The 22,853-nt window shown below is 38.6% G+C and overlaps 1 protein-coding gene across 1 annotated transcript in view; it reads right to left on the reverse strand.

The window, feature by feature from the left end:
- Window positions 1–5: 5 nt before the first annotated feature.
- Window positions 6–22,853, reverse strand: part of ABCA4 (ATP binding cassette subfamily A member 4) — a 64,339-nt gene continuing 41,491 nt past the window's right edge. The window contains exons 24-49 of the mRNA XM_066325227.1: window positions 22,519–22,609; window positions 21,723–21,928; window positions 21,219–21,267; window positions 20,463–20,704; window positions 19,923–20,047; window positions 19,183–19,281; window positions 17,974–18,163; window positions 15,600–15,694; window positions 14,645–14,677; window positions 13,396–13,501; window positions 13,203–13,277; window positions 12,566–12,735; window positions 11,471–11,648; window positions 9,945–10,060; window positions 9,117–9,264; window positions 8,409–8,532; window positions 7,550–7,679; window positions 6,507–6,627; window positions 6,285–6,347; window positions 6,067–6,173; window positions 4,962–5,103; window positions 4,267–4,401; window positions 2,976–3,079; window positions 2,796–2,888; window positions 2,216–2,465; window positions 6–1,360 (exon numbers count right to left, since the gene is read on the reverse strand). Coding sequence (XP_066181324.1) covers window positions 1,238–1,360; window positions 2,216–2,465; window positions 2,796–2,888; window positions 2,976–3,079; window positions 4,267–4,401; window positions 4,962–5,103; window positions 6,067–6,173; window positions 6,285–6,347; window positions 6,507–6,627; window positions 7,550–7,679; window positions 8,409–8,532; window positions 9,117–9,264; window positions 9,945–10,060; window positions 11,471–11,648; window positions 12,566–12,735; window positions 13,203–13,277; window positions 13,396–13,501; window positions 14,645–14,677; window positions 15,600–15,694; window positions 17,974–18,163; window positions 19,183–19,281; window positions 19,923–20,047; window positions 20,463–20,704; window positions 21,219–21,267; window positions 21,723–21,928; window positions 22,519–22,609 — 3,315 coding nt within the window. The 3' untranslated portion in view covers window positions 6–1,237. The remainder of the gene's footprint in view (window positions 1,361–2,215; window positions 2,466–2,795; window positions 2,889–2,975; window positions 3,080–4,266; window positions 4,402–4,961; window positions 5,104–6,066; window positions 6,174–6,284; window positions 6,348–6,506; window positions 6,628–7,549; window positions 7,680–8,408; window positions 8,533–9,116; window positions 9,265–9,944; window positions 10,061–11,470; window positions 11,649–12,565; window positions 12,736–13,202; window positions 13,278–13,395; window positions 13,502–14,644; window positions 14,678–15,599; window positions 15,695–17,973; window positions 18,164–19,182; window positions 19,282–19,922; window positions 20,048–20,462; window positions 20,705–21,218; window positions 21,268–21,722; window positions 21,929–22,518; window positions 22,610–22,853) is intronic.

Consider the following 22,853-nt stretch of genomic DNA (forward strand, 5'->3'; position numbering starts at 1 on the left):
GGTGAAATATGCAATAAATTCTATTTTAAAACCAGTTGAAATGATTATGGCAAAAAGAGAAGGCTACAGCTGGTAGCTGAAGTTTCATAATATTTTGTATAGTATAAAGCAACAGTGTTCTTATAAAAAAAATCTACATCAATTGAAGAAAAATATCTTTCAAAGCAAAAATACATGACCCAGATTTTAATTCTGTATAACATATCTTAGAGAAGATTTCTTAGAAATTATTAGGTCTGATAGATAACTGAAGCAATACATCATTATGAATTTGTTTTCAGTATTGTTTTTCTGCTAATTAAGCTGTGAACCAGAAAAAAGAGCTAAATGTCAAATGGTTTCCCACTGAGTGCAGTGTGGTGTACAAGCAGGTTGAAATTTTCCTTCTGAGGAGGCAGAAAGCATGATACCCTATTCACACTTTATACCCACTTAATGTCCAGTCACAGGAAAGAAGAAAAATTTGGTCTCGTTTAGTAACAAAGAGATCTTTCCACATCTCTGCAAAAAAACAAAAACTTTTGGCAAATTTGGACATACTCTCTTTCTTTTTAATCTCCATTTTGACATTTGGCCTCTATTTGAGGCAACTTGAAGATGAGCATGAGATAATTTTAATTAATTTTTTATAAAAAAGCAAGTTTCTTGTCTGGGTCTGAGCTCTGAATTAATTCTTTTCATTCTTGCTGAGAGAACCGTCTGTTTTCACTGGCAGCCTGGTGAGACAGAGAAGCAATCTCCCAGGACTAGCCCCATCAGCCAGCACTGTTATGACCTTGATACTCCTGTGCACTCAGCATGGCAGGAATCTCATTCTAAGCTGGGCAATGCTCTCAGCTTCAGGACCTGTCTGCTGACTGGTAGCAGTTGACATAAGGGTTAAACAAAAAAAACCTGCCAGCCTGAAAGTACCAAATAGAGAATCCATGTCTGATGTTATTTATATGCCAACAAGGAGGAATGAGATTACTTGTATCTTATAATGGAGTAAAAGGAAGATTTTATTCTATAGCAAGGACCTGCCTTTCCTTTGACACTGTTAGCATGTAGTGTTACTGGTAGAGCAGTAGATGTTGGCTTTTGTTAGGGCTGTTGTTGTTGAGAGCACAGTGCTCAAAAAAGTGCAAAAAATCAGTGTAATACTGAGTGTGCAAACCTTTGTTTTACCCTTGCTCTGCTCTGGTATGGCACATGTTTGCACTGTGCAAACACTAAGCCTGGAGACTGAAGGAGCACTCTATGCAACTGCCTGCTGATGCAGAGCTGGGGACACCCTGGCTTCTCGGCTGGCTCCAGCTGCACGCGGATGCAAAGGAATTTCCTCATCCTCCATCTGCTGTTTAGCAAAGTTCACAAAAACCTGTGTGAGGAAAGCAGAAAATGTCACCATATCTTCAACTGAGATGATTTAGTGGACTGACTTCTCTGCAGGAAACAGACAGAGGGGGGAATCCACAGTCATCAACTGAACTGAGACACTGCGTTATCAGCCAAGATCATGAGTTCCTCATTTATTTTGATAAACTTCCTTGCAAGTTCCTTCCTTTGGATGTACTTGCTTGCAAGTAAAATCCTACTTTTTCTGAAGGAGGAGATGGCTTCAGCCAGGTTTGCATGGTTTGCACAGCATGAGTTTGGTTGTGATAGGAAAGAGGAGACAGAATATTTTAGTAGGAAGCTGAAAGGCAGCCAGGAGTGCCTCTCTAGCAATCCCACCAAAACCAGCTTACCTATATGGACCCTTTGTTACTTAGGAAAGCAGACACATGGGGCCAATACCCTCTAGCAAGTGGGTGTTTTCAAAACCCCCAGTGGACTTTCCAGGTTTTGTGTGTGTAATCGCTTTTCACATTATCTTTGACAAAACACAGTCCAAACCTCTTATTTAAAATAAAATGCTACCCTCAGCTCAGTCTCATTCCAAATTGCTGACTTTTCTCTGACTGCTGCTCCTGTAGGAATGGGATGTGTGAATTCTGTCATCTGGGAAATGCTGTCTTACCAGCTTTCACATGGCACCTATTTACACAAGGAATAAGTTCCTGATTCATACTGATACACCCTCTATGATGAGAGACCTGGGAATCTTGCCTGAGAAAAATGTGTGAGATAATTCTCTAAACAATTTGGTCCTTCAGTTGTTTGGATACATCCCCTTATGTTGCCTATTTCTCACCAGACAGGCCTTCCCATGGATGTTTTGCTTTTAACTCACCTGATCTAATGTTGTTTGAGACACAGAATATTCTTCAATATGCAAATTTTCCTTATTGGAGATTATTAATCGAAAAATCTTAGCCAGAGAAGAAGAGCAAATCTGATACTGCAGCATGTTGTAGTGTTTCTCTCTCTGTAAACTCCCTGGGAAGTTGATTCTTATGAATTTCTCAGCAGGAGCAGGATCTGGAGGCAGCCCAGACTTTGGAGCTTTGATTTTCAGAGTGACAATGTAGCCATCTCCAAACCTGGGAAGGACATGTGGATTTAGGATCGGGGTGAAGAGGTTGTTTCATTATTCAGGAAGAAAATTAGTTTTCTGCAGCTATGAAAAAAATAACAGTATCTGAAAGATACTGCATTAGATCCATCTTTGTAGGAAACCCTATATTTGCCCTGAAGAAGTGGTATGTAGCATAACAGAGTTGGAAGGAGATCTGGTCAGATTGTCTAATATACAACAGAGCTGCATCCAGAAATAGGTCTGGTTAAACATTGAATTGCTTGTATTAGCAATAGTGCATGTCACATACACTGAATTTTCCCATTAAAAACCCTGATAAAAATATTCTACTTACTTGTATTTTAGCTCCTGAATTGTGCCTAGGCATTTGAAGGTACCTTGTACCATGATGGCTAAACGTGTACAGAGGGCTTCACATTCTTCCATACTTTCAAAACAGAGAACAGATATTTGAGATAAAAGCCAACACATGTACTTCAGCTGCTTTTGGATTCCGAATCCTAACTGTTTTTACCTGTGTGAGGTTAGAACCACCGCTCGCCTGTCCCTGAGCACACCAACAATTGAGTCCCACAGGAGGCGCCGGGACTGAGGGTCCATCCCAGTAGTTGGTTCATCCTGTAAGGGAAATGTTAAGGCAATCAGAGTCAGATAAAACAGGGAAAATCTATTTAGAATCAAGTCATTTTTTGGACCGTAGCATGTAATTGCTCCTCTTTTAATTCTAAAAGTAATCTGTGCCTTAAGAAAGCACACAGACCTTGAGAAGTGTAGGAGTGGGTGGGTACCAATGGACTTCTTGGCGCAAAGCAGTAATGAAACAAGTACATGGACTGCAGGTAAGAGTACAGTGCTGTCTGTGTAGGGCACAGCTACAGGGAAGGGAGTGCCTTTTCTGGGCAACAGTGCGCTCTCACCAGGTTGTCTTACTTGCATAAACATAAGACATTGATCAATCCAAAAAACTAGTGAAGTCACTCTGATTTACACCACCTAATGATTTGATCCTACATAAATCACGTGACCCAGTAAGTAACAAAAAATGTAAACAAAATTAGTATAGAAAAATTTTCATTGAACATCTTGCCTGAAGAAATTATGAGAAAACATTTTATCTGACTGGTTGCTACACACAGAATACATGTAAAGGCACATTAAATGGTACAAGGAACCAGGCTACTAAAATTTTTTAGAACGCTTCATAGACTTAATGAAGTAGAAGTGACTGTGTCTAAAAGTCATAGACATACAAATTAAGGTGGTAGAATATAGTCTAAATAAAGAATTTCTGTAGTAATTTCATGTAGAATTTCCCTTTAGATATGCAATTATCTGATCACATATTTTATTTGGCAAAAACCACATTTCAACATTTGTATAGTTTAGTATAGATCTGTATAATTTATCTGAAAGATATTAAAGGCTGGAAAAGAGGAGTATCTTCCTCTATTCTGCTGGATAAAGCAGCTAGGTGTATATGTTGGAAGATCATCTTTTACATCAGTAGCTACACTCTGACAAGAAAAGGCAGACTGAAACTAAACAGTTTAAATCCAGATTTTTCTGGATTATAGATTTTATCTCAACACATTCTTTTTAAAAGAGATTTCTTTTGTAATCACTTGGGACCTTTGGAAAACATAGTTACACCTCCTAGACCATGCCTGAAATTAACTCAAAATTATGCAGAAATAGCTGTAAATTGAGGGCAGAAAGGAGCTTGCAAGGACTTTCTATCTCTTTAGCATGTACTGTTATGAGATGTTATATTGAACTACCCAGGGCTGTGTTTCCATGACACTTACTAGCAAGACGAGTGGTGGGCAGCCTATCAGGGCAATGGCAGTGGAGAGCTTGCGCTTGTTGCCACCACTGTAGGTCCCTGCCAGGTGGTCTGCGTACATGGGAAGTCCCAGCTTCTGGATGCCCCATTCAGCAACCTGTGAGAAAGACCATCTGTTTCACACAGCAGCTAATGCAGAACAGACAGGATTGCTGATACATCCCTCTTCTGGTAGAAACATGACAGTTTTAGCACATTCATTTTAGAACTGGGCCAGGGAAGTACAAAATATTTATGATGATGATGAGGGGCATTCTAACTACATGAGGGAAAGCCATAGAGCAGCCTCAGTTGTAGACTTCTATCTGAGCAAGAATTTAAATTATTTTCTTCTGGAATCTTCCTCATGTTTTCTTTCCCATACATACACAACTCTAAAGGCAAGAGCAAAACAGCAACCAGTGCCATTCTGAGCAAAAGGAATTGAATCTCTAGCCTTCCATTGTTGGGGCCACAGATTTGCAACTGCCATTTATGCCTGGGAACCTGCATTTGATAGTGTGGTCTTGTTACTTAACTGTCCACATGACAGGAACCACTCCCAGGACTTCAATACACAGAATAACAAGTCCACCTTGGAAATTCTGGCCCTTGACATGTTAAGAGCACAAATCATCACAAATATTACTGTAACTATCAAAAGCAAGACTACTTTACCCTCTTGATTTCCTCTGCTGGAACCCCCCTCAAGCGTGCATATAAATAGAGGTGTTCTCTTCCTGTGAGAAGGTCATCAATGGCATCAAACTGAGGGCAGTATCCCATGTTTTGATGGACATTTCTAATGTGGGTCAATATACTGGAGAAACAAAGAAAAGAGTTGTAGTTCTGTAATACTAGCTCTGAAGACAGAGAAGAACAGTTTGAAAAAAATCCTTATTTTCTGGGGCAACAACTCTTTTAAGAGAATTAATTCTTCCTGATAAAACATCCTATGAAAATATCTGTCTGTATGTAAGAGCAAGGAGTATATTCTTGTCTTAAGCCAGCTCAGTCCTAATTAAGAGTGTAAGCCTATTTCCCCTCACTCATTTTCTTGTTGAAGTATAGACTAACTTAATGAGAAGTTCTTTAAGCAGCCACTCAGGTTTACTTCTTTTTGAAAACAGTGTTTATATGTAGAAGAAAAGAAGCAGTTATTTCAGATCAGATATGGTCACTAGCAACAGACAGACAGGACACAAAGCTAACACTTCAGTGGTAGTAGGAAAAGTACAAAATCATGGAATGGGTGTGGCTGGAAGGGGGCTCTGGAAGTTTTCTTGTCCACTGAGCCTGCTCAGGCAGAGTCACCTAGAACAGGGTGCCCAGGACCATATCCTGGCAACAAAAGAGTTATTGTTCAAATCACATCAATGGGCAAAGAATCAAATCCCAACTACACCTAACAAACCAAGGCACACAACCTTAAACCAACATTAAGTGCATACCAGATCACACTGTAATAACTTATGACATTATGCCAGCACTGTGTAAACAAAGATGCTAGAAACAGCTAGAGAAAAGTCCCAAAGCTCAGATCAAAGCACTCAGTTGGGCTATCTTAGGTTTGGGAGCTCTTGCCATTAGATATGATTGCCTTGTCCCATTGCTAGCATTACTACAACTTACCCACAGATTTTACAAGTGTTAAAGGTATCAAGTGCAATTGTGTGTTAGCTGTGATCTCAGTGCCATAGAGCTGCTGGATCATTGAGAGTGTGGTCTGGACAGTTCTATGCTGGCAAATGGACTGTCACAGGGTGTTTTTTAGGGTACTTACCTATTGCCAGCCACTACAGCATCTCCAGATGTCACATCAGTATCTCCAGTCAGCATTTTGAATGTTGTTGTTTTACCAGCGCCATTCACTCCCAAAAGGCCAAAGCACTAAATTGCAAAATTTATCATATTCTTTAATATTTCCAACTTGCAAATCAGCAGGGGCATAAAATCTGAACTGATCTATGGAATGTAATCCAGTGTTATTGAACAACCTACCTCTCCGGGACGGATGCCAACACAGAGTCTGTCCACTGCAGGCTTGCGTCGACCTGCATAAATCTATATTGATGGGGGAGGGGAAAAAAAAGGAAAGTTCCTATTTCAAGACATCTACAGAAATGAAAATCATCTTAATTTTTAGTTTAGTTTAATGCTATTGGGATGAGGCAACTTTAGAACTGAGACAGGATATTTTTTTCATACTTCTCAAAATATTACCTTGGTCAGTTCTTGTAATTGTAAGATATCAGTTTTGTTGCCTCCATTCATAATTCTTTTTCTTTCTTCTGCAACATCCTCGTCTTCATTAATAATAGGTGACATGGCAGTCTCAGCAAACCTGGAAGAACCCAAGACACTGAGTTGCCCTGTGTTCAGTTAGAATAACAATGTGAAACCCCCACTACTCCTCAGAACAATGGCTAATCTGCTGCCAAAAATGTGACTGGTGGAAGCAGTGGGGTTGTAATCCACAATGTGACATTAGCTGCAGTATTCCTGCTGTTGGGAGAAGCCCTGACCTTTAAAGTTAATCTCTAGATACTAAAAAAAAGGAGGAAATGACTTGTTCAAAGGAACATACCTTGTCAGTCAATGATACGACAATAATCAGCCTCTTAACCACAGCTTTCACTATTTGGCTACTCTTAGTACCAAATTATGGTCTTTAGAAGTTTTCAGTAGATCTCTCAGCAAGACAGTATTATAATTGCACAAATCAGTTGTTGGCAATCTTGAACAGGAGTGAATGACCCACTCACAGATGGTAGGTAGCTGTTTTCATCAAGGGAGAGGCACACTTGTAAAGCAGAGAGGGGAAGTTCACATAGTGTCCAGGATACAGCTGTCTTGTGCTACAGACTAGAATTGCTGCCTTGGCATGTCAGGCTAGTACCTCATAAAACTAGCCAGTACCTAGCCTGACTGGTACTGAGGACACTATAGACTTTCCAGGTAATTTTATAATCTCACGATACAGTGTCTTAAACTAAAAAAAAAAAAAAAAATTAAAATCTTAATTCAAGAAAACTAATTTCTTTAATAAAGTATTCTTGTATCCTCTTAAGATAATGCATATTTGTAAATGCTTTCTTGAATCAAGTTATCAATAAATTAAGATAAGATCAGGTAAGTAAATAGAAAACAAAAAGGCTACAAATTTAGAGAAAAATTAAGAATGAAAGAAGAAAAGAGGAACATAGAGAATGACAAAGATATTCATCCTTTTAATAAAAGAACATTAATAGAACTTTTAGACATACCATCTTGTGGAGAAGAAACGGTGCTGCATAAAGAGATTCAGAAAGAAGAACACAACTCCTTGAAGAGCCATGGCAACCAGGTTCTTTCCAACAAAGTCCCACTGAAAGGGATCAGAAACATGCTCCTCACCTTTGGAGAAACAGCACCAGAAAGGAAGATGAAATACTGCTGAAAATCCCCACTACTCCTCAGAACAAAAAGCATAATCATAATGAATTACTGTACTTTATTTGCTCATGATTAGGCAATGGTTTTAATTTTTTCCAGTCTTATAAACATTCTTAACAAAATGCCTTTCAAGTTCAGCTGCAGCATGGAGTAAAAATAATCTCTCTGAATATGCACTGATTTGGATATCATTACCTGAAACTTGCATGGAATATGTGAAAAGACACACGTTTTCTGAATAAAAACAGATGACTTCTGCTGTATTATTATTATTCTTTTAATAAGTTGTCTGATATCAAAGACAGTTATATCTCTAGAGAATGCATTTGAAGAACAACAGTAACTTTAAACATTAATTGAGGTATTCAAATGAAATTAAAAAATAAGTCCTCCTGTAATGACTTAAGATCTTCCAAACAAAGGATGAAAAGACATCAAAGTCTGACACTGAACAAATGGGTTCATTTCCAATGCAGACTACTGGTTGGGCTGTAGAGTTCTGGAAGCACTATCATCAGAAGTGATCCCTTCAGAGAGGGTGAACTTTCATACTCCTCATCCATCTGATGATGGAAGAGACGAGAATTTTAGAAACATTTACTACTTTTCTGAGTTAATCCTTCCAAACATCTAATCCAAGGTCAGGACATGTGACACTGCCATAACCTGTTTCTTATTGGCTTTACCTACCAAACCTTGCATATACTTCAGTCACAGCTTGGCTCATGGCCAAGTCGATGAGTCCACGGCCCAAGCAAAAATGTGGCAGGACAAGTAGCACATTTTTCAATGTTTTATTAAACTTCAGCAAAGACTGTAAGAAATGGAAACAATATAAGCTGTTTAAACCAGACCTGTTCAAGAAAACATAGCAAAGCAAGTTCTTTGTGATGTCAGAGAAACTGGATGTTCTGTGTTCTTAAAACAGAGAAAACAAAGTATTTATCAGGTTACACTCAAAGCAACATAAAACACAAACAGCAGAATCCTGGCATACACTGCATCATATAAGGTGCTTGTGAAAAACTGGCAATGGGGAGAAAACATTAGTTTTTGTAATGAAGTATTTCCCAATGCAGCAGAGGTAATGTAATTCTAGTGGTAATATGTAAAGCTGCTATGGGCTATTTTGTATTTGCACTGAAAACAGGGTTAGTAACACAACAGGGATGCTTTAGCTATTTCTGAGCAGTACTTGCAGAGACAAGGCCTTTTCTGTGCCTTACCATACCCCCTAGCAAGGAGCTGGGAGTGGACAAGGAATTGGGAGGCACACAGCGGGGACAGCTGGCCCCAACTGACTCAAGGGACATCCCAGACCATATGCAGTCATGCTCAGCACATAGAGAGGCTTTGGAGGATGCCTGGCATCCTGCAAAATTACAAAACCTTACTTACTGGATTATTTTCAAATAATTCCAGGATGAATGTAATGGCACTGCTGTTGATTCCCACAAAGAGATTAATACAAGACAACGCGACATAAGCAGTGCTGGGGATACTGAAGAAAGAGGAAGCAGGGTACATCATGGGAATTACTGCCCATCTGCATGCAAGAAATAGAAAAAACTATGAGAACTTTTCAGTACTCTCATGTCAGTTGGCCTAAAGAAAACTCAAATTAAGCTTTCTTCCCATCCCAAGTAAAACAAAATTGTGTAACCAACCAGTAACCCACCATAGTATTTTCTCCCTGGTTAGTACATAAGATTTTTTTCTGCTTAGTTGGGGTTTTGTTTGGGTTTGTTTGTTTGTTTTGCTATTAAAATGCTAAAATTGAGAAAACTTAATGCTAGCAAGGTTGCTATCACCCCAGGTATCTTCGCACATTTCAGTGAATTGTACACCAAGAAGAAGCAACAAAGATATTTTGAATGCTGAAAGATACTTTAGTATTGACTATGAATGTGGCAAATGAACAACCACTAAATTCCTACACAATCTACTAGGAAGAAATCAATAAACTGAACAAATATATTTTCCTGTATGGGTCACATTTAATGCTTAAAAATGCAAGGCAGGCAATGACAAAAGAATCTCTTTTGTAGCATGTAGCCAGACAGAGTATGTAAATATCCCATAGAAGAATCTAGTTCTGACCTGTTTTGGATCCCCCCCAGGTCTATTTTTCAAACCTGGGTTCCACTAAGTACCAAGCTCAGTAACATGAAATCATTTCCATGTGAATTACAGGGCCCACCTGCAGCCATAACCTTGAACACTCACCCATACAGGAGCAGCAAGGCAATGAACACAGGGAGATTGGTCGGGGAAGTGTAGGCTTTCTTGTTGAATCCAGCAAATATAGCCACAACCATCCCAGCACTCAGTGCATAATTCACCTGCCACAGCAGAGGGGGAAGATCAGTGTGTGAGACCTGAGAAGAACTGCAAACATATGCAGTTCCTACACATCGTTCCAGAAGGAATTTATATTGAGGAACATCAGAATTCGAGTTAGACTAGTCACACCAAATTTTTTGGATCAACAGGTCGCTGGCAACGCTCAATGTTTTTCTAAGACATCTTTTATCAAACTGTTCATCAAAAAGACAACATATATTGTTGTTTCTTAGGCTATGGTTTGTGAATCTATTATTATCTATTATATAGTCCAACTGCCAGGCTGCCCACAAAAAGCAGCCATGGATGGGTCTGCAAGGGAGGTGCAGTTTCTGGTGATGCAAACAAAGGCTCTGTAGAATGGAAGAGAGAGTCAAATTCCTGGGAAGAGGCTAAAGTCAGTATGCTGGCCATTGCTTGGTTTCTCTGTTCAGTATTAGTAGCACTACTGTACTGCAACGCATGGGATTCCCCATGCAGAATGAAAGGTAGCATTTCACAGAACTGCTAACACCACTTAATGCCTTTGCATCATGCTGTCAAGGGCAACAGCCAAGCAGAATTCCTGTCAAGGAAGCTGCTGTGAACAGCAGAGAACAAGAACTCTGGGACCTGCTTGTTTTTCCTCATTTAATAAAATACTGCTTTGCTTTTTCTTCTCCTGAGAGTACACCTTTCAAATCCTAAAGAGTTTTGGGCTTTTTAAATATTGATTTTCTTTTCCTTTTAATTTTTAAATTCCATGTTCATGCTTTTCTTATTGTATAATTCCTTGGCTGCTTTCTTGGTTGCAAAGGCATGGCCAGAGAACCAATTCTTGCTTTGCCTCAGCCAGCCAAAGAATTTTCACTTTTATGACAAAGTGGCTGGAGGGAAGCTGAGCCGTGTCTAAGCAAGTCTGCACCTGTGGTGTAAATTTTTTTGGAATAACACAGTGACTTGATACAGTGTCCAAAATGAATATGTAATTTTAGACACCATAGAGTATTTTGTCAGGCCTATAGCTACTGTTCCAGCAGGCTGTGAATCTTCCCCACATAGGTTTCTTGAAGATCTTGAAATATATTTTGGGCCTTCTAGACGACAGGGGCAACTAGCACCAGGCAATGAGGCTTTTCCCTGCTGTATTAAGTTGTACTTCCTTATATATTCAGTTGTAAGGGCTAGAAATCCTAAGACTATAAAAAAAAATACAGCTTTAGTATTTGACTGAGTTGTGCACCTGAATTAATTTCTACATCTGTAATTAGTTTAGAGGCCAGATCCTTAGCATGGTCTCTGAGAAACACTTAAGAGAAATGAATGCTTTGCAATGCTTGGAATCACCTTCACTTGATTCACTGATTTGCCCTCAGTTCATGCACACCCAGGATAATCAGAGGCTGTCAATCACAGCAGCAGTTACTTACTAAGTCCCACATGAAGTTTGTTAGCCAATAGGTAAGAGGGCTCACACCACTGACAAACTGGAGATGTTTGGCTTTTGTTACATGTTCTTGAATCAGGTATAAAACAAAACTGGCTGGTATAAAGGACATGGCAAAAATCACACAGATGGCAACAACAGCATCCACTGAAGTGGTCAGTCTACAACAGAGCACAAGAAGGGACTGTGAACAAGGGAATGGATGCAATGCAACACTGTATTAGCATTTGGGGACTCTGGAGGGTGCTTTAAGATCTAGAAGTAGCAAGGCTGGTTTTTAAGTAGAAGACTTCTCCAGTTTCAAAGTGTGCTAGTATATTTTTCCGAGTTGCTTTGAGGACTGTAGCTAACAAATACAGCATCATTCCCTGATCTTTTACTTGCTTTATCTATCTCAGTTTGACCAGCCTTTCCTGTGTGTGACATCTCAAACTAGACATTTAGGCACAGTAGCCAAAATGCTCTGGAAGCAGGGAATAGAAACTTAAAAAGGCAGGTTGGAGACAGTGAGATGAAGCACAGATTTTGTCTCTGTACTATAATGCAAAGTTTTTGGTTTCAATGAATTATGAACTTAATAGGAGAGAGGAAAATCTTGTCTTTTAATGTATTTTTCAAGAAATTATGACTTTTGAATTTGGGAATACACCAATCCTACTAGATGCCATTGAAAATCCACCTGCATGCTGTCCTTGGCACCAAGAGAGTGAGGTGTCAACTACTTGACCAGAAGCAAATCAAAGATAAATTCTCATTCCATTTTTCATTACATGTTTTATTTCAGAAGTACATGTATTGGATTTGGAGCATTAACAAAAATTGCAGAATCTTTGCGCTTGGGAATCAACAGAAACATGGAATAATGTATATCCAATGGTCATAGTTCCTATGTGGGATGGGAACAAACTCTTATGGGAATATAATGAGACATGAATAGATTCTTGTTTAGAATAAAACTTCAAGGAAGGGCCTCCCTTCTGTCAATTGAACTCTTTCTCCTCAGAGTGAGCATGCTGAAAGTTGCAAGCTGCTAGGAGAGAGAGGGTAAAAGCCAGAAATAGAGCACAAACAGACTTACACAGTGACTTCAGAGAGTTGCTCCTTGGTGAGGTTCAGAGGATGGTTTATAGCAGTGATCCCATGTTCCTCAGGGTCTTGGCCAGTCCTCAGATTAGCTCTGAGGATTGCATTATTGGCTACATTGAGGAAACTAACCATAGCATGCCAGCCTTTATTGTTAAACCACACCTAAAAGAGTCAGAAATCAATTTAAATAGCCTTCACTGAGCTACAGAAGAAAATTTGGCTGACTTTTATCTACTTTGGTGGGCACTGTCAGCAGGGGTGAATCCAGCACCAGGAATTCATGGTTCCCAGGCACAGCCCTGCAGGAGGAGCTCACATACTATGCTTTTAAAAGCACTGGACAACTACTGTCAGGGGATTTTATAGAAGGACATTTTAAGATTTAGTGTATTACTCAAAGTATTTAGGACAGCAAGTAGTACTAAGAAAATGATTTTAAAAAAATCTCACATTTGAAATACTATGAATAAGGATTACCTGTAGTATGGGATACAGTCTTAATACCAAGTTATTTCTAAAGTATAGCATTTCAGCTCTTCTTGCATCTGGGAATATCACCAGCAATATTCTCATAATTTGAAGTCTATGTCCAGAAAGACTATGAATTAGCAGACTTATTCCAGCAATACCTTAATATTATCTTCAGTTTCCATGTATTTAAGGAAATTAGGGATCTCTTTAGCAGCAGCCAGTGAAGTTTGTCCCTAAAACAAAAAAGAAAAAGCTAAAGGTCAGCCCTCTAAATGAAATCTAATGCTGCAAGTAACCATGCTTTAATAAGGGGTCAAAAACCAAACAAACAAAATTAAAAATCTTGCTTACTCCTGTCACATTCATCATTCGGCCAAGATCACTTAAAAAATTGACGATTTGATCTCCAGAAACATGAAGGACTGGAAGCCTTCCTCCTATAGAAATTCCTCCATATCTAGTAATGAGAAAAATATCATCAATAACTCATACCACACACCCATAACTGTACATTAATGGAAATACTAAAAACCCACTTAATGCAAGTTTAATTTCTATACATCAAATATTCCATGTATAACAATTTTGACTCTTTTTCTAACAAGTTGTATTAGGGCTTTTTAGGGCTTACAAATAATAGAAGCTCTCTCATTTTCTGAGAGGTTTATGTCAGGATCCTGAGAAAATGATTTAGAGAGAAGATTTGGAGAAAACAGTGATTTCTACAGAACAGAATCTTTAAATCGAGATAATTACTATATAATGGTTTAGACAACATGGAAGACTAAGAATACCATAGACATCAGTAAAAATTTCAGATGCTCTGAGAAGAGCAGGTATTCACCAATGTCAGTACCAGCCAATGCTCCATAATGGTAAATACAAGATGAACTGAAGCCTAATCCCATAGGCAGCAATGCTTGCACACGAACAAGCAGACATTCCCTGAAGAAAAGCAGTCATCCAGCTGCTATCTTTGAAGTGAACTCCTACTGCTGCTGAGAAATGAGTATGTGCTTCAGGCTAACCAGTCATCTTTCTAAGCTTTCAGTAACTGCAGTGTAGACATCACACACTGGTTTAGCTGTTGTCTCTACCTAAAGGAGAGAACTAGTGCAATATGGCTAATAACTACTGCACATGTACAGAGCAGGCATGAGGAATTGTGGTTGTTACTTCTGTATTTGATAGGCTGGTGTCTAGGTTTCATCCCACTCAGGTTTTTTGGAGGGTTTATATTTTTTCTGCAGCACTGAAAGAGCTGTGTCACAGCAGTATTACAATATACTGTGCTACTGCGACAAACCTTTTCACCACACAATTCTCATTGGTTTGACTCCAGTAGGTAATAAAACTCTGATTGTTTCATTGTGAGCCTCTTGCTTTCATCTCCTGTGGGGAGTTCAAATGAATATAACCCCTCGTCTTTATAAGACCCTACCTGATCCCCAGCCTATTTCACAATGAAGCCATCTCTTTGTTCTATGCTGTCTGATGTAATTCCCCTTGTCCATTTGCAGAAACATTGTGAGGCTCCCTGGTTAAACAGAAATACATTGTTCCTTTATTTACTACCTTAATCTGTGAATTGGTTTCTTACCTCTGCTCATTGACCCAGTATTTACTCTTCAAGCTGAAACAGACAAAGACAATCCCCTCTTAATGCACAGAACCAAAGTCAATGATACATCAGGCTTAAATAAAAATTCAAGTTGAATTCCTATACTTTGCAGACTTCCAGTCTTCTGGTTATTACTTTGAATTGTGGGATTGGCAGGACTTTTGGCATTCCTTGCAATGTGTTTTTGGCTTTTTGTTTTCTGACATGATTCATCTCCGATTCATGCAGAGATAAGCAAGATTCCTAAAGTGACACATACTGGGCTATTCTAATCCATAATTAATTGATTTAAAAAGATGCATCTAAAGCAATTATGACACATGCTAAGGGGAATCAGTCAGAAGCAGTCAGAACGTAGCTAATATAAAGAGAATTTCAAGAACTCTGCTGGGAACTGAAAAGTAGCAAGGCCTGAATCAGAGATAATAATAGGTAATGGACACTGCACAGCTGATTACCACACTCAACACATAGGCCAGCTGAAGAGCTTTCAGCAGGATGGATGTATCTGTGTAACATTGTCCTTTGGCTGCTCTTTAGCACTTCTGGGAAGCAAGTGATAATTAACTCAGGAAGATGGTCACGTTAGCGTTAGCGTGGCTATAGTTCTTCAGGGAGACAAAGCAGTATCTCTGCAAGGCAGTTCCCCAATGCTGTGCAGAGGCACCATTTTTGTCACCATTAGCACGGCATTCCATCAGCACTGACACTTAGCTCTGCCTATAAAGGAGTGCCTATTATATAAATAGTTATAATTGAAAATATTTAACTCCTCTAAAATCAGCCTCTTCTAGCCTTATATCAGAAATATGGATATGGTGCTCAAAACTACAGAATACTGTAGCAAATCAGGTGTTATGTCATTATTAAATGAAAATTTCACCACGAGGCACAAAATACCACAAGTGAAAAAGAAATAGAGATTCATCCCTACCTTCCTTTTATCAAAGTGGGATATGTTTTCACCAGAAAATCTGAAACATTTCTGCGGGTCAGATCTTGAAGAATTTCTGTGCTGCGCTGCACTCTCTGGCAAGAAATAAAAACCTAATCAATCACAATAAAGTTTAGAGTGTCTTAAGCTATTAAGTGTTTGTCAGGAAAAGAGAAAAAATAGTTATGGTTCAGAGAAAATGCTCAGGTTCATAGTATCACTGAAAGAGAGTGGGTCAATCCCTCAAATGTCATTTCTATCCTAAACATCCTTACTTTACTAAGACTTTATAGAAAATCAATATGTTTGTGATGCATGACACAAAACAGTTGCATGTCACTTTGAAACAGATATTTGCGACAAAGGTCAGGGTTGCTCAAGGCTTTTCCTTCAATCTGAAAGTAGGAAACTTTTCAAATACACTGAGGGCCCAGTGGGGAAGAAAAGAAAAAAAAAAAAAAGAGGTAGTTTTCTATGATTTAGCAACTTTAGGTAAAAATTAATACAAAAAATTCACCTTCACTAGCACATTAGATAGTTTCAACAAAATTTACTTTTTTTTTTTTTTTTTTTTTTTTTTAAATATGAAAATGATGCCCCATGGCAACTTTGTTGAGTCTTTTACAAATACAGGATTGCTGTGAAATGCAAGACCTCACACTCCTCAGTTTATCCCAAGGTATACACTGGTTTATCCCAAGAATACACTTTAAGAGGTTCCTGGGCAGCTCCAGGTGGCAAAGCTTGCAACCTGAAATCATCTGATAATGACCTAGGATATAAGTCTAATGAACTTTCCAGAAGCTCCTGTACTTGTCCACAGAGAGTACTGGATGACACAGAAAACACAATAGAGATGTTCAGCTGATTCTAGACAGAAGGACTGCTAACATCCCCATAGTGCCTTCATTAATTGAGTTGCCTATGTCTATGTTGTAATTATGTCTAAACATAATTTTATTGACAATTATTTACACACTGGCTTTCCTGGAGACTCAAGTGAACTGCTTCTTTCTGACAAGTTATACAAAACTATAGTATCCTGCAAAATTATCAGGATAATATTATAATAAACACATTTTGTTTAGAGGACTAGAACCCCCACAAGGAAAAATAATTGCATCTTACTTGGAATTGAAGTTTTAGATTAAAGGTCACTGAAATACATTAGCATGCAATCAGCAAAATGCAACTTTGTTGGACAGGGATTACTAAGAAATCAGAAATTATTTGGGATGCTGTAAGGTACATAACCTCTATCAATTTTTTCTCTTCATAAACACGAATTCTAGAGATATTGAAAACAACTTTGTTTTGTGAACAGTGATAGAGAAATCAAAGCAAGCTGAATTAGTGTTTTCAAGAGATTGTGTCACAGCAAGTGGTATAGTCACCATCCCTGGAGTGTTCAAAAATGTCAAGATGGGGCACATGGGGATGGAGTGGTGAAGACGGCAGTGCTGGGTTAACAGCTGGACTCGATCTTAGAGGTGTTTTTTAAACTGAATGATTCTGTGATTCTATGAAAATGAGAACTGTTTTAGTCATTTTGTTAGTGTGCTCAGCCTCGCAAACAGGAATATTAAAGATTAACAGTGTGCAAGGTGTGACATTAAATTAGTGAGCTACTACTCTGAGGGTGGCTGCAATACTGTTTAACTTCTTCGAAAAACATTTATTAAATGCAAACACTGACAGGCAGTAATTTTCCTTTGCTCTTCAAAAGAGCCAGCACATTTTATAAGAGGCACTGCTAAGATCATTCATTGACAGGAGAGGAGGGAATGTAGCTCTGTTTTCCTCCATACAGCATCAGCATCAGCAGTTATTAAATTACTTGTTTTCATGCACATGCATAAATATATTCATTTTGCTAGCTTAGAACATTTCTGATAGAAATGGAACTGAAAGACATGTAAAAATTAATAATTTGGGGTTCACTGAATAACAATTTTTCCATTTTAATGAGATGACTACACTATGAGTTTTTTAAATTGGGACTTCTTTTTCTTTTTTTCTTTCCTCTTTCTCCCTTCTGCCCTTCCCTCCTTTAAAGAAAGGCATTCTTCTAAATAGAACTGTTCTTTGAGGCAAAAGGGTTTTTTAAATTATGTGACAAATTGTTGAAATTTTTGTGATTTTCTTCTACACAAAATGTTTGCAATCTGAATGAAAACAGTAATGAAAATTTATTTAAATGTGCAAGCTTTTCAAATGCCTCTGAAACTGAATTTCAGATTCCAGCAAGTCTTGCTCTCTTGAAAAATAATGTACTCAACTCCTTCCATGTATAGCAAGGTACTTGGACACTTGTCCCTTTCCCAGCACTTGCCATGAAACTTTTCTACAGAGATTTATGGCACAAGGACACAACCTGTGGTGGTGGGAGGCCTCCTGCACCAGCAGGGCATTCTGGCAGCATAGTGAGTTTCTTGTGAGTGCTGCACTTGCAGGAAGGTGATGGATTCTCGGGGGTCCACTCTTGGCTCAGCAGGAGGCTGCTTAGGTTAGGATGAACAGCAGGTGTGTTCCAGGCAGTTGGCATATTATTGCATGGATAGTTCCTGTGGAGAGGAACAGGGCTTTGAGCTGTGCAGAGATAATGGCCCATGAGAACTCACAAATCCACAAAAGTACAATGCTCTAAGCAGATATTCCCTCTTCAGCCCTCATCCTGTGAGTTTTGAATGAGAAAATAATTTTAGTGTATTTGGTACACACGAATAAATACAGTCTCCCCCCACATTTCTGCCAAGTTTACTGCCTTCAGCTTGTAAACAGGACACTGAAGGAACAAGGGGAATGTGTTCAATCCATTAGTACTGGATATATCTTTGTGAAGAAACTATCATTTTCCTTTCTCATACAGTGTATTTTTCTTTTTTAAAACTTCCTCTTTGATTCTGCCATACCTGGTAGAGGAGAGGAATGGGAGGAGGAAGGACAACCAGAAGGATCAAACTGCTGGATATCATGGCTGGGAAAGAGTCAGAGCAAAGGGACCAAAGGCCAAAGCATAGCAAGCCAGTGACAAATAGCTCCAAAACAGGACTCACAGGCAGGGTAAGCAGGTAGGACAACAAAAACTGGAGCTTTTCTAATGTCGCCATCACTTCAGAATGAGAATAATTTCAAATCATGGACACAGTCCTATTGCTGCTTCACAATCTGAGTGATTGCTGAAGTTATTGCTTCCTAATACATCACTGCGAACTGGAGGAGCCTGAAGGGACTCAGACATGGAAAGTGCCAGGGAAGCTGAGAAGATCTCAGCCAGGATAGCTGAGAAGAAGGCTTGAGGTCACTGACCTACTGACATAAATTTCAAGGTTGCTTAACTCTCAATATCAAGCTACACGAGCTGGTTTCCAGTCAGTCATATTGAACACTGTGAATCATTCCCAATCCAGTCGCAGCGTTATCTTGCTATTTGTTTGTTTGTTACTTTTTGACCAAGTATTATATATAGCCAACAACACATGTGAGTGAAGAGTCAAGCCAATTGATTCTTGTTTCACTACTCAAGTTCCACTAGAAGTACCCTGCTAGGATCTCATTCAAGAGAAATTAGCTAGCAACTTACAAAAGAGGCTGATTCTTCATGCAGCGAATTCCAAATCCTGGTTTATTCAAGAAAGCATGAGTAAGGGAGACCATTTGCTCATTGCCAGGACGTTCATTGCTAAGGGAATAAGATAGGAATTTCTCTATAAAATATATTTTCAAACTACTGTACTGTAATACACATAGCAACTAGAGAAGGACAGCCATATGGCAGTACCAACTACCCCCCTCCAAATGCTGATAATTCAATAGTTTTATTTATTTATGTAAAAACCCAGCATGTTCTGAGATGGTTGACAGGCAATGGTTCTTATATCTTAATACTAAAGCTGACTTCTGATAAAGTCCAGTAGCAGCATTCTCCAAAAAAGGCTTGAATCCTCATTGCTATTCTCCCAGCACTGCCACAGTCAGTAATCGGATGAAAAACATATTCTGCATTTTCATTTGTGAGGCCTGGATCTCCTGTTAGACAGGATATGTAACTTTATAAGTGTTGAGGTCCTGAATTCAAGTAGGAGGAGGAGAATACTGAAGTTAGAAAGATATTTGAAAGACTATTTGTTAGATATACTAGCAGCAGTATTCTCCATGTGCACCAATTTCAAGCTATTTTAAATCTGCTGATTCCAGTGAAGTTAATCTTTTCTTACATCACACATAGTGAGAAAAAAGCAGTAAGACAGGGCCCCAGGATGTTAAACTCTAGGGAGAAAAAGGTGAATGTGTGATAAATGTACTTTAAGTGATTCCTCTTACCTGAAGAAAGTAAACTGTTGTCCATAGATCCAAGGATGTAATATTAAGGCAGGATATTCTCCAAATGGAGGAATAATGACAGTAAGTACTAGAGACAGCAACACAAAACTAGCAGGGAGAACAACCTTCAGGGAACAGGAAAACTTCACATTAGGTTATTATATAAAGGTTGTAGAGTGACACTGTACACACACCCCGTAATATATATAAATAAAGGAAAGCAGGAGCACACAGATCCAGTCTAGTTTAACTCCTGAACATCAACAATTTAATTTCCAGTGCTTTTGCTTAAATTCTGGTTGTCATAGAACTGTATGACGTTAAAAATAAAACACTGGGCTAGTAATGATAGAATCATGAACTTGGTGCAATTGGTAGACTCCAGGCAGAAAGAAATAAGAGGCAGAAGAATTGGAATCATAATTGCACTGTTCCTCATTTGCAGCACCTCTATTGCTTTCTATAGAGCCATCATTCCTGGAAAGACAGTGTTGAGAATGTTGTGTGAAAGACTCAAGAACAGCACAAGTCAGTCAATACCTGTGCTAGGAAGTCCTTGTAGCTGCGGGAGGCATGGTGGAAGCGTTTGATGAGCAGTGCTTTGATCTGCTGATGTACAAGCTGAAAGCCTTTATACTGTCGGGACGCTTTGCCTTCATTTCGATCTCCTGCTCTGCCTACTGCCATTCGAGAAGTGTCTGTAGTTTTCAGGACAGTTTGTTCAGCTGGTTTGTTCTCAGTAGGAGTTTTGCCAAGAGCAGAACCATTTTCTTGAGTATCTCCTAGGTTAAGATGAGAAGCATCAGAGAAGATACTTTATTTTCCATACATGAAGCAGCACAGACGTTTTAATGAGGTTTTACCAACTGTATATATCATATCTCCAGATTGTTTTAATTACAACTGTTGCACTGTGGTTGTATTTAGTGACATCATATAAGTTAACTCTCCTCTTACTCAGGATGAACAATTTAATTATCTATGTAGTTTATGGACTAATAGTCAGCAAAGTACTTTTTATACAACTACTAAAACTGTTGACATTGGGTGCTCAACACTCCACTTTTATTTGCATAGTTAAGAACCTCATCCAAGATAAATACATGTCTTTCTGCTGACGTAATCTCTTTTTTTCAAGTATCATATCAGGCCCTAAAAACAGATATTTGCTGACCAAATTTATTTTGTCAAGAACACATAAAAGACTAAAAGTTCTGAAACTCCTCTTTACAGAGTGTTCAGAATAAAAAGCAATCCCAAGAACAGTTAATCAAATACAGATTTGAGGATCTATACCTGTCTTTTGCATTTCAGGGTCAGCTTCTGCTGTGGCCTTTAGGAAAACCTGCCATAGAGAAATATATTTTCTGATTAGGAAAATAATAGTTACAATAGCAGTTACAATAATAGTTACAAGTTATAATACAATAATAGTTTTAGAACACCATGCATCATCCTTTAATATTAAAGAAGAAAATTTGGATTGCTTTTCAGTACTTCATATTATTACACAATCAGAGGTCTCTTATAAAATATCTCAAAAAATAAATGAATGAACAAAGATACAAACAAAAGATGCATTTCAGGTTAATGGGTCAGGCTCCACAAGGCTACAATGAATTAAGGGTTGGATCCTTTCTCTAGGCCCTTCTCAAAGATTTTCTGAGTGTGTCACAGCTTATGGGACTAGATTTTGAAGGACATATGAGGAATTAGGAATTAAATGTTCAAAAACAGGAATAGTCTCAGAAAACATTTTGATTGCTTATGGTGAGGTCAGCAGGTATTTTAATCTGTTACCTCTTCAAGTGGTGTGTCTGAAACTCCAAAACTGCTGAGTCCCAGGTCATCCAATGTTTCCTCCAGTTCTCTGAAGAGACTGGCATAAGATCGTTGTTTAAAGTTTTTATTGGGCAAAAGATAAATGAGTTCCTGACCAATGCTTTCAATTAATTTTGCTTCTGGGATATGATGGTGGATTACTTCCGCCAGCTCATTTAGATCTCCTGTGAAAAATCAAAACAGTGCCCATAGAATGAATATTTAACCATATTAAGCATGATTTCAAAAGCTGTTTTTTGCACTAAAAAGGGTACTGCTCTATTACATAACTCACAGATATCTCAGTTAATTCTGCACTAGACTGGGTTATGTAGCTAATTATGCTTTGGACCTCTGTAGCAGGAAACTATTTCAGGTTTGTTAATAAAGCACAACAAAAGCTTCAGGAATATCTACTTAAATTCTTCTCTTGTGCAGAAAAGCCAAAATTACTTTTTGCCTGAGCAAGCCTATTTCCTTGTCCTTGGATATGCTTCAGTTTTCATTAACAAATGACACAAAACTCTATGCCATACGTGTAAAGCACATAAATTTCCAGTTTATCATCATCTATACCTGAGACCCCATGGACACAAAAATGGGTCAATGGTAAGCAAAACCACAAAGAACCCTTATTAAATTCACAATAAAAATACAAATGTTAGACAAAAGGACCAAAGAGGTGGGCCTTGGCAGCACTGATCTGTAAGACAAGATTGCAGCACAACAGGAGACATAGCTATGTGCTGGAATGCTGAACCATCCTACTTCTTACCATCCAGTTCCAGCTCTGGAGCTTCTTCTTCACTCCTGTGCACACAGCTGGAGCAGGAGCAGGAGCACTGAGAGCCACAGCTACAAAATGACTAGCATGGACAAGCAAGAGATAAAAAGATTAAAGTGCTTCAGACACACTCAAAACGGGATGTAATGTTTGTCAGTATTTGAACAGTTTGTGTCAATGAAAAATATGTCATATCCAGAGCATCTTGAACATACTATACTGAAAATCATCTGAAGACTGGATTAAGCAATGCAGAAAACATAAATCCATATGCACAAGTCAGTTCTAAACTGCATACAAATACCTGAGGGAATGCAATCAGCAGG

The sequence above is a fragment of the Sylvia atricapilla genome, chromosome 9 (assembly GCF_009819655.1).
Source record: "Sylvia atricapilla isolate bSylAtr1 chromosome 9, bSylAtr1.pri, whole genome shotgun sequence".
NCBI classification, from domain to species: Eukaryota; Metazoa; Chordata; class Aves; order Passeriformes; family Sylviidae; genus Sylvia; species Sylvia atricapilla.